The sequence below is a fragment of the Heptranchias perlo genome, chromosome 7 (genome assembly GCF_035084215.1).
Source record: "Heptranchias perlo isolate sHepPer1 chromosome 7, sHepPer1.hap1, whole genome shotgun sequence".
In the NCBI taxonomy this organism is placed as follows: domain Eukaryota; kingdom Metazoa; phylum Chordata; class Chondrichthyes; order Hexanchiformes; family Hexanchidae; genus Heptranchias; species Heptranchias perlo.
Window position 1 is genome coordinate 36,100,781 of NC_090331.1, and position 12,352 is coordinate 36,113,132.

The 12,352-nt window shown below is 42.9% G+C and overlaps 1 protein-coding gene across 3 annotated transcripts in view; it reads left to right on the forward strand.

Moving 5' to 3' along the window:
* Positions 1-12,352, forward strand: part of faima (Fas apoptotic inhibitory molecule a) — a 43,529-nt gene that overhangs the window by 28,574 nt on the left and 2,603 nt on the right. The window contains exon 5 of one of the 3 annotated variants that reach the window (XM_067987307.1): positions 1,108-2,244. The exons of 1 other annotated variant lie outside the window; for it this stretch is intronic. In XM_067987307.1, the coding sequence (XP_067843408.1) occupies positions 1,108-1,257 (150 nt within the window). In that variant the 3' untranslated portion in view covers positions 1,258-2,244. Of the gene's footprint in view, positions 1-1,107; positions 2,245-12,352 lie in introns of those variants that run through there. One more of the 3 variants, XM_067987305.1, reaches the window with a different exon arrangement.

The following is a 12,352-nucleotide window of genomic DNA, read 5'->3' on the forward strand; positions in this document are numbered from 1 at the left end:
TGGATGAGAGAAGGGAATAATCAACCAGAGTTCCTACTCCTCATCACCCTTGCTGGAAGTGCGCATGTATGGATATTGGGCGAGGACAGGATTTGGATCAAGTGTAATGTGCTCTATCCCACCATCCACCCCTTGCAGTTAAATAGCCTTTCCAAAACTCACCTATCTGGGCTCACACTTCAAGAATAGCCAGGTGAGTGAGGTACCAAAGGATACCCCAACATGCAATCAACATCTTAAGGGGAGGGGAGAAAATTGGAAAAATTAAAGTGAACATAAAGAAACAATTTTTTTCAGTAAGACCTTGTTTTCTGGTACAGAATATCTGGATTATAAATAATTACATAATAAAGTTTTAATATTTTAGAACTTAACTCCATTGAATTTGTATTTACAACTGTTCATGCTGGAAATTGCTAGTCAACTGCTATTCATTATATAGGCTTTACTAAATAAATCCATTTAATTTCATCAGCAATCTTGTCAGATAAGAGATTTTGATACAAAGTACATATTTACAGTATGCCATTTTATTGAACTGTGAGTACTGTTTCTGAATTAAAACATTGCTTTATTATTGGTTTTCCTGCTTGCTCAAGAAAATCTACTGCTTTAAATAACAGAGTGAAACAACTTCTGATATTAAACATGGTATAGTTTCAGCTTGGCTCAGTTGCAGCTCTTTCACCTGAGTCAGGAGATTGTGGGTTTAAGCCCCACTCCAGGACTTCAGCACGTTATCTCGGCCGATACTTCAGTGCAGTACTAAGAGAGTGCTGCATTGTCAGTTATGCCGCATTTCAGCTGAGATTTTAAACTGAGGCTCTGTCTGCCTGTAAAAGATTCTTGCACTATTTTAAAAGCAGTGTTCTCCTAGTGTCCTATCAGCATTCTTCTCTCAGCCATCACTACCAAAAACAGATTTACAAGTCATTTATCTCATTTATTATTTGCTGTTTGAGATCTATGCATAAATTGGATGCCCCAATTGCCTAAACATTGGCTCCACTTTAAAAGTGCTTTGGAACATTCTGAGGTCAGGATGAGGTGCTATATAAAAAAAATTCCTTTCCTTTACCTAAACCATTTTATTTGTTAATTTTGAAGGGAGAATTTGTGGAAGATGGTACTGAGACCCACTTTACTATTGGTAACCATGACTGCTGTATCAAAGCTGTTAGCAGTGGGAAACGAAGAGAAGGAATCATCCACACTCTTATTATGGATGACCGGGAAATCCCAGAAACTGTTGAGTAAATTCCTGTGTGCCAGCTGCACAAAAGAACAAAGTTCCTGAATATTCTATAATATATTGGTACACCAGTTGGCATGGTATCAAACATGTCATAGTAATGAAGAAGTACTACTCCTGAAGATGCCAGTTAAGAAAATGCATGTTTCAGTGCACAAACCACACTTCAGTGACAATTAGAATTGGTTGGTTGATCTATTACTATCAAACCATCTAAAACAAGCATTTTTGATGATCTACAATTAAGCTGTTCCCTGTATTTAAAAGCAAACAGGGTATCTTATGATCTATGCTTCTGGTATAGATGGTAGATGAATAAAATGCTGTAGGTACAAATAATGAATTAGGAATTGTTTATAAATTCAAAAAATGTAGCATATCATGTTTTAATTTTGACATTTCTAGTTTTAATGACTTAATTTTTAATTCTTTTACAGTACAAACTATCTTTCACTATATTTTTGTGATATAGGCTTCTATTCCATATATTGTAATTTAATAAAAACCATGGAGTTAAATGAAAAATAAAAAGATCATTTATCAATTTTCTAAGTTGCACTGTACACTTCACATTAATAAAAAGCACAGATACATAAAAATAGGTCAGGATCAGCTTTCAGTAAGTTTGTGTTTTTTTTAATGAATGCAAACATGACACAAACATAAATATGGGACAAGAAAGGAATTTTATGCCTAACAGATGACATTTAGTCTGTACGCTGTTCCGTTAATCAGTGTTCAGGTTCAGATCAAGTATCTTCACTGGTGCTGCAACATTTGGTCAAGCCAAATTTAAGTAAATCGTGCACCCTAAACAGGAGTTCGTATAAATGTTTGAAAAGTTTTTATGTAACTAATCCTGTTTGCCTCTTTACTCTAAGAAAAATGTGCCCAAGCATGCATATTGCATTGGTACAGGGGTTTTTATAGAAGACTTTTACGATGTGGACTAAAAATTTTTTACAGGTTTTATTTAATACAAATAAATGTTTTTGCATTATAATAGTCTGATTTTGTCTGAGTATAAAAACTAAATTCACCTGAGTATTTATTTGTCAATTTAGTGTTGAGATTTTCATTTTCCTGTGGCTCTCAAAGCTGGTAGATAGTGCATCCAAAATACTGTGAAATTAAGTAAAAATTTGGAGAAGTATTTTGCACTGATGATACATTTATCACTGTTCAATTTATTATATTTCATGGCCCTTGTCCTTTCACTCTAACTCATGGACTGAGGCCATCCTCATGGCTGCCTTAGGTGCCTACTTCTAACCGTTTTCTCCCTCTTTCCCCATCACTACCAACCATCTCCAAACCCCTGCACACTCATCTTAACCTGGACACCCCATCACTTTACAACTTCTAACCTATTCTCTCACCCTCGCTCTCCAAGTTCAACTCTTTTATGAGATGCACCTCCTGCCCCTTAATCCCCTCCATATCCAACTCCTGATTGTTTAACCATCTTGCCTGGCACCAATGCTTACTGACATTTTTTCATGGCTCCCTCTCTTCAGGCACTACCCCATTTCCTTTGAAAACCACCCCACTCATTAAAAAGCCCAAATTTGACCCTTTCATTCCCTACAAACTGGTACATAATTCTCTAACCTTTCCTTTTTGTCCAAATTCCTTGAATGTGTTATTACCTCGCAGATGTGTGCTCACCTCCCCTCCAACTCCCTGTTCAAATCCCTTCAATCTGGTTTCCACCCAGGTTGTAGTCATAAATGATATCCTCTATAACCGTGACTGTGGCACTTTATCCTTACTCGTTCTTTCTGAGGCATTCGACATAGTCGATCACACCATCTTCCTCCGCTGACTGTCCTCTGTGATTCACCTCAGTGGGACTGCCCTTGCGCAGTCAGCACAACTTCAACTTCTGCACAGTAACCTCTGGAGATCCCTGAGGATTCTTCTTGCCCATGTACATGCTGCCCTACACTGATGTCCATAGAGATGGGCCAGCTTCCACATGTCTGCTAAGACCCAACCCACTCTTTCTCCACCAGTTCCCTCAACCCCATGACTATCTCCATCCTGTCAGATTGCCTGTCTGACATTGTTGTGGATGAGTCAGAATTTCCTACAGTTGAATATCAAGAAGACCTAAGCTATTATTTTTTGCCTTTACCAAAAACGACACACCCTTGTCATTGATTCATACCCCTTCCCAGGTTGCTTGGTTAGGCTGAACCAAACTGCACGCAACCACAATGTTCTATTCAACCCAGGGCAACCACAAAAGCCGGGCAAAATCATGATGTTCCATTCAATCCAGGGCTGAGCTTCAAACTCCACAACTCACCCATCACCAAGACTGTTTGTTTATTTACACTTCTACAACTTATCTGTCTTCACCAGTACCTCACTCCCACTGCTGCTGAAACCCTTATCTATGCATTTCAGCACCTCTTGACTTGATTTCTCTAATATCTTCCTTTCCACTCTCCCATCCTCAACAAACTCTAACTTGCTCAAAACTCAGCAACCCGCAGTAAGTCCTGACTGACCCATCGTTCCCGTACTCACTAGCCTACATTGGCTCCCTGTCCCTCAAGGGATTGAATTTCAAAACCTGAGTTACAAATCACTCTACAGCCTTGTCTCGTCCTTCCTCTGCAACATCCTCCAGCCTTACGTCCCCCTTGGTCCTCCAACTCTTGCCTTTGTGCATTGCCCCCCTCACTTTTCTCACCACTAGTGGAAGAGTCTTCAGTTGCTTTGACCCAACTCTGAAACTGGCTCCCTAAACCTCTCCATCTCTTTTGCTTCTTGCTCTACCTTTAAACTCCATCTCAAAACTCATCTTTTCAACCAAGCTTTCAGTCACCTCTCCTAACTCTCACATCATGGTTCATTGTTCATTCCTTTTGTCTATCTTTTTTTTCCATCTCTTTAAAACACCTTGGAACATTTTCTACATTAAAGGCAGTATACAGATGCAAGTTGTTGTTAAATAAATGCAAGATGCTGTTGAACAGTAAGCTACGCAACCTTTCAAAAGGTGTTTGATAAAGTGCTGCATAATAGGCTTGTCATCAAGATTGAAGCCCATGGAATAAAAGGGGCAGTAGCAGCATGGATACAGAATTGGCCAAGTAACAGGAAACAGAGAGTAGTGGTGAACGGCTATTTTTCGGACTGCAGGGAGGTGTACAGTGGTGTCCCCAGGGGTCGGTACTAAGACCACTGCTTTTCTTGATATATATTAATGACTTGGACTTGGGTGTACAGAGCACAATTTCCAAATTTGCAGATGACACAAAACTTGGAAATGCAGTGAACAGTGAGGAGGATAGTAATAGACTTCAAGAGGATATAGACAGGCTGATGGAATGGTCTGACATGTGGTAGATAAAATTTAACGCAGAAAAATGTGAAGCAGTACATTTCGGTAGGAAGAACGAGGAGAGGTAATATAAACTAAAGGGCACAATTCTAAAAAGAGTAGAGGAACAGAGAGATCTGGGGCTATTTGTACACAAATCGTTGAAGGTGGTAGGGCAGGTTGAGAAAGCAATTAAAAAAGCATACGGGATCCTGGGCTTTATAAATAGAGGCACAGAGAACAAAAGCAAGGAAGTCATGTTGAACCTTTACAAAACACTGGTTTGGTCACAACTGGAGTATTGTGCCCAGTTCTGGGCATCACACTTTAGGAAAGATGTGAAGGCCTTAGAGAGGGTGCAGAAGAGATTTACTAGAATGATTCCTGGGATGAGGGACTTTAGTTACATGGATAGACTGGAGAAGCTGGGGTTCTTCTTGGAACAGAGAAGGTTGAGATGAGATTTGATAGAGGTATTCAAAATCATGAAGGGTCTAGACAGAGTAGATAGAGAGAAACTTTTCCCATTGGTGGAAGGGTCAAAAACCAGAGGACATAGATTTAAGGTGATTGGCAAACGAACCAAAGGTGACATGAGGAATAACTTTTTCACACAGCAAGTGGTTAGGATCTAGAATGCACTGCCAGAGGGGGTGGCAGAAGAAGATTCAGTTGTGTCTTTCAAAAGGGAACTGGATAAGTACCTGAAAGGAAAAAATTTGCAGGTCTACGGGGATAGGGCGGGGGAGTGGGACTGGCTGGATTGCTCTTGCATAGAGCCAGCGTGGACTCGATGAACCGAACGGCCTCCTTCCATGCTGTAACCTTTCCATGATAACATGCAAAATCATTTCAATTATTCCAACCACAACCCACATGATCATCCTTACCTTCTCTCTAAAGAAGTGACAGCTTGGCCAAGTTGGTACCACCACACAATCCATTTGGGATGCCAATTTCTCAAAACATTGAAAAGACTGATCAGACAGGATCTTTCCAATCTGAATCCATATTTGCTGCTGTCTACTAGATCATGATGTGTACTGATGATGTTTAGAATTTTCTTTTTTTATTTTTATGAAGTGAGTAAACTGGAAATATTTTGAAGTCTTGTACTAAAGAACTTTTATTGTTTGAATTATAAGGAATTCTAATACAGTACGGGGTGGGTTGGATTTTCATTACCCAGCGGGAGGTAGGTGGGGCAAGATCAACAGCTGGCAAGAGGAGTCATCAGGGAATCTGTCCCAGTTTCCAGGTCGCTCCTTATTTGCATAGGTGAGGTGCGCTGCCATACAAAAAGTGCTCCCTATGGGAAGCTCACCGACTCCTCAGATGTACATCTTCCGGATGGAGGCCGCCATAGCTGCAGTCATGACCTCCTCGGAGGGCGAACAGCATCACCAGCCACGCAGTCCACCTCTGACACGTGGAGCTCCGCAACACAGTGCTGTAACACATCCACCTGCACAGCAAGAGGGAAGGCAAAGGCAGAGAAAGATGCGTCGCAGAGGGCACCACCCTCGCCACAGGGTCCACAGACCGAGGCGCAGCTTCCTGGACCTCTCTAAGCAGCAGTGCACACGGAGGCTCAGAGTCACTCGACATGTAGTCGTGGACATCTGCAGCCTCCTTCATGCCGAGCTGCTCCCAGCTGGCCTGAGCACCATCTTCTTACCTATCGCTGTCAAAGTCACCACTGCCCTCAACAACGTCTCCTCCGCATCCTTCCAGGGTGCCACTGGGGACATCGCCGACGTCGCTCAGTCGTCTGCACAAAAGAGCCCTGCAAATACACCCACTCTGCAGTGACACAATGGGTGGCATCAGGTGTGGGTCTTCATTGTGATCCTCAGGAAAGGGCATTATTGCACGAACCGGACAAGATTCGCAGAGACGTGGCAGTAGTGGTGCCAATATAATATGTGATGTGAGTTGGTCAGAAATTAAATATAAGTAAAAACCATGACAAACCCTCAAACACCCTTGTGCATCCCCTTCATGCTCACAACACGTTTGCCTTACGCTGCCTACTGCACATATGTGATGCATGCCCTGTGGCTGCAGCAGTGATGCATGCCCTGTGGCTGCAGCACAGGTAGTGGCAGGTTGAGTGAGGCTGACGGTGAAAGAGATGCATGAGAGGGTGAGTATGAGATAGAGCCATGAGATTGTATGAGGATTGGGTTGAGTGGTAGTGGCGGGATGAGTACTGGCGAGGTGAGTAAGTGCAGGTAAGATGAGGATGAGCTTTGAGTGGGTGTGAGGGGTGATGTGACAGAGTAGTGTTGGCAGTGCAGAAGGAGGTGTGGAGTGGGGACGGTGATGTGGCAGACGGAGTGCAGGGGAATGAGTAAGTGTACTCACTTTGGCTGACCTACTTAGGTCATTGCAGTGCCTCCTGCACTGTATGCAGGTGGGCGATATGTTGGTGGTGCAAGTGACCTCCTCTGCCACCTTGAGCCAGGCCTTCTTGGTGGCAGAGGCAGGCCGCTTGCCGGGGGGAAGATCTCTGTCCTCCCCCTCCTCCTCACCCCATCCAGTAGTACCTGGAGTGAGTCATCATTAAACCTGGGAGCAGCCTTCCCCCTGGGCTGCTCCATGCTGTAATTTTTCCTATTTCTTGCGGCATCAGTCAGTGGAGGACTGCCCCTTTAAATAGAGCTCCTCCAGCTGACAGACCTTACTGCGCATGCGCAGTCCGCCTGACGCGCAGCTCAGCAGTGGGGAACCCGGAAGACCAGGTAAGTGGATGCAATTAGGCTGCGATCGCGTGTGGGGCAGACTGATTTCACCGGGCGCGTTACCCACGCGCCCAATCACCCCCCCGCCGCGAACCCGCCACTCTCCTAATATCGGGCCCGATGAGTGGTTGCACAACACATGAATGTGAGCAGCATATTTTCCAGGGCCTGGCTGCAGTACAGAAAAAACGTAATGATTTCACCAGGAATGCCAAAGTAAAACTCTCCTTCGCATCTCTCATTCTTTCTACACAAGCCTGCAGGATCCTTCCTTGGCTTCTGAACAATCAATCCTTCACCTCCCTGCTTCCTAAAAATGTCCGTTATGGGTATGGTAGCATAGTGATTATGTTACTGGACGAGTAATCCAGAGGCCGAGACTAAATCTGGAGACATGGTTCAAATCCTGCTATAGCAGCTGAGGACTTCAAATTCAGTTAATTAAAATAAAAAATCTGGAATAAAAAGCTAGTATCAGTAATGGTGACCATGAAACTATCGGATTGTTGTAAAAACCCATCTAATGCCCTTTAGGGAAGGAAACCTGCCCATCCTTGCCCAGTCTGGGCTATATGTGATTCCAGACACACAGCAATGTGGTTGATTCTTATCTGCCCTCTGAAATGACCTAGCAAACCACTCAGTTGTCAAGAAAGCACCTCACCTCCACCTTCTCAAGGGCAATTAGGGATGGGCAATAAATGCTGGCCTTGCCACATCATATGAATGAACAAAAAAAAGCATGGAAGACTTCCTTTTGCTTGTACTCACACCCTCAAAAGCTGCTACTACCCTCACAACTATTTCTGCCTTTGGCCACACTTGGTGCTTCTTCCTGTCATCATGCTCACTATGGTAAGCTGGCTGATTGAAAGCCTTTGCCCGGTGCGCATATTAACCCAATAAGTTTGAGGGGGCTGCATTGGGGTAGTTTACCGTGCACAAGGGAATAAATGGTTTTGGGACAGCGTGGACACATAGGGTTAAGACTAATAAATAAATTAAATGAACTACAGGTTCAAATTCAAATTGGAGGGTATGACATGATATCTGTTACTGAGACAAGGCAGCAGGATGATCAGGATTGGGAACTAAATATACCGGGTTATAAGGTCTCCAGGAGAGATAGGGAAAATGGAAGAGGGGGAGGAGTAGCCTTAGTGATTAGAGATGAAATCAATTCAATGATAAAGGAGGATATAACGAGAGGTAAGCAGCCAACTGAGACCTTATGGGTTGAATTGAGAAATAGGAAAGGATCTAAGACTATAGTGGGAGTTGTGTATAGGACCCCTGGCAGCAGCTCTGAAGTGCTAGACTGTATAAATGCAGAGATTAGACAAGTGTATAACAAAAGCATAGTGGTCTTAATGGGGGACTTTAACCTTCACATAAATTGGGGAAAGCAGACTAGCAACTGTCAGAAAGGTAGTGAATTTCTTGAGTGTGTCCAGGATAGTTTTCTACAGCAGTATGTCCTAGAGGCAACAAGGGGGCAAGCCATACTAGATTTAGTAATGAGTAATGAACCAGATTTAGTTAACAGCTTAACTGTGCGTGAACATCTATCCAATAGTGATCATAACATGATCGAGTTCAATGTAGTGTTTGAAAGGGAAAAAAGTGAATCAGCTGCTAAGATTCTAGACTTGGGTAAGGCCGACTTCAATGGGTTGAGACAGAGACTGTCCACAGTAAACTGGGCAAATCTGTTAATGGGTAAAACGACTGATGATCAGTGGGAAATGTTTAAAGAAACATTTAACGAGATACAGAACTCTACTTGCCAAAAAAAACAGCCATGGACAACTAAAGAGGTAAGGGACAGTATAATACTTAAGGAAAGGGCATACAAAAAGGCAAAAAATGGCACAGATCCTGGCGAATGGGAAAGATACAAAGATCAACAAAGCGTCACAAAACAGATTGTAAGAGCTACAAAAAGAGAGTATGAAAAGAAACTTGCAAGGGATATCAAAACCAATACGAAGAACCTTTATAGTTATATTAGGAAAAAGAGGGTGGTCAAGAGCGGTGTTGGCCCCTTAAAAATTGAAAGTGGGGATATTGTCATTGACAATGGGGAAATGGTGGACATGTTGAACAGTTACTTTGCGTAGAAAAAGAGGATAGCATGCCGGAAATCCCAAGAAAACTAATACTGAATCGGGGACAGGGATTCGATAAAATTAACATAAGTAAAGCAACAGTAATGAAGAAAATAACAGCACTAAAGAGTGACAAATCCCCAGGACCAGATGGTTTCCATCCCAGGGTTTTAAAGGAAGTAAGCAAGCAGATTGCAGATGCCCTAACTATAATCTTTCAAAGTTCTCTAGATTCAGGAACTGTCCCTCTAGACTAGAAAATTGCACATGTCACTCCGCTTTTTAAGAAAGGAGAGAGAGGGAAACCAGGGAATTATAGACCAGTTAGCCTAACATCTGTTATGGGGAAATTGCTGGAGACTATAATTAAGGATAGGGTGACTGAACACCGAGAAATTTCAGGTAATCAGAGAGAGACAGCATGGATTTGTGAAAGGTAGGTCGTGCCTGACAAACCTGATTGAATTTTTTGAAGAGGTGACTAAAGTAGTGGACAGGGGAATGTCAATGGATGTTATTTATATGGACTTCCAGAGGCATTTGATAAGGTCCCACATAAGAGACTGTTAACTAAGTTAGAAGCCCATGGAATCGAGGGAAAAGTACGGACTTGGTTAGGAATTTGGCTGAGCGAAAGGCGACAGAGAGTAGGGATAATGGGTAAGTATTCACATTGGCAGGATGTGACTAGTGGAGTCTCGCAGGGATCGGTCTTGGGGGTCTCAATTATTTACAATATTTATTAATGACTTAGATGAAGGCATAGACAGTCTCATATCTAAGTTTGCCGATGACACAAAGATTGGTGGCATTGTAAGCAGTATAGATGAAAACATAAAATTACAAAGGGATATTGATAGATTAGGTGAATGGGCAAAACTGTGGCAGATGGAATTCAATGTAGACAAATGTGAGGTCATCCACTTTGGATCAAGAAAGGATAGGGTACTTTCTAAATGGTAAAAAGTTAAGAACAGTGGATGTCCAAATGGACTTAGGGGTTCAGGTACATCGATCATTGAAGTGTCATGAACAGGTGCAGAAAATAATCAATAAGGCTAATGGAATGCTGGCCTTTATATCTAGAGGACTGGAGTACAAGGGGGTAGATGTTATGCTGCAGCTATACAAAACCCTGGTTAGACCGCACCTGGAGTACTGTGAGTAGTTCTGGGCACCGCACCTTCGGAAGGACATATTGGCCTTGGAGGGAGTGCAGCGTAGGTTTACTAGAATGATACCCGGACTTCAAGGATTAAGTTACGAGGAGAGATTACACAAATTGGGGTTGTATTCTCTAGAGTTTAGAAGATTAAGGGGTGATCTGATCGAAGTTTATAAGATAGTAAGGGGAACGGATAGGGTGGATAGAGAGAAACTATTTCCACTGGTTGGAGATTCTAGGAGTAGGGGGCACAGTCTAAAAATTAGAGCCAGACCTTTCAGGAGTGAGATTAGAAAACATTTCTACACACAAAGGGTGGTAGAAGTTTGGAACTCTCTTCCGCAATCGGCAATTGATACTAGCTCAATTGTTAAATTTAAATCTGAGATAGATAGCTTTTTGGCAACCAAAGGTATTAAGGGATATGGGCCAAAGGCAGGTATATGGAGTTAGATCACAGATCAGCCATGATCTTATCAAATGGCGGAGCAGGCACGAGGGGCTGAATGGCCTACTCCTGTTCCTATGTTCCTATTGCTCATGTGTAAGATAAACATCAACATGGACTGGTTGGGCCAAACAGGCTATTTCTATGTTGTAATTTCTTTATAATTTTATGCAAAAAGTGAGCAACAGCAAGTAGAAGTAACAAAGAAAGCCAAGGGAAGAACTAATCAAAAGGCCAGCTCACATCCTAGCTCCGCTGAAATGGACAGAGATGCAGTCTTCGGTGACACAACATTTTTAAAAAAAAATGATTTCCATGCACTGCCTGTCTGGGAGCTTCCAAAACATGTCAGATAGTATGGTGTAGTCCATTATTCACTTAAGAGGGTTTCTCAAGTATGCCACTGACATTCTGCAATCAACCTTGTGTTTGTCATCTCGATGGCCATCAGCTAAGCCCAACTACATATGTCTGTGACACCGTAATAGTATCTCTAAGGGATGCTCATATTGGAGCCATGCAGGCTCTGGGCTCAACCATATCCTCCTCCTTGGACAGGCTAAAAGAGTGAATGGGTGGGGGCTTCACTTGGACTGCTGATTTGTTGGAATCTGCTCTCCTGCAGATCAGTCGGGCTGCTAAGCTGCAGCCCAGTAACGGGGTCGGTCATGCAATGGGAATGGAAACTGAAGCCATCTCTCATGATGACAACACTTCTGTACTTTTGCAACGCCCTAAACCAATGCCCATCCTGGCATTACAAGACAAGCTGGCCAGAATGCCCTGGCGACACTGATGTTTTGCAGTTTGCAGCAGGCCTCTCTCAGTCTCAGGCTCCTGGAGCTAACTGGCCACAAGCATCTTAGGAGCCCTTGAATAAGGCACTGCAGTCTATCTCCTCCCATGTTACAACCACTGGTGGGGGGAGGGAGGAGGCACTTCAGAGAAGTACCAGAATAGCTAAAAGAGCATTTCAGATGGGCAGTAATGACTCATACTGGAGTGACAAATAGTTTATAGGTCTTTCTCTAGGTCATTCTAACCACAAGGCTATTTGAAATCTTTTATCTATTTGAAATATGTAGAGAGAGTGTCTTTGTAGCAGCTGGTGATCGTCCACTGTTAGGTGACTTAAATAATCAATGTTGGCATTTGGGCAAATGCTGTTGATTGTAGGGTAGAAGGACTGGGACAGATATTTGATATGACTCAATGCAGGAAAGCACGGATCGTTCAGCTAAGGTTTTCTTCAATGAACTGCTCTAAACAGCTTTAATTGCAGGAAACTGTGGGACCTCTCC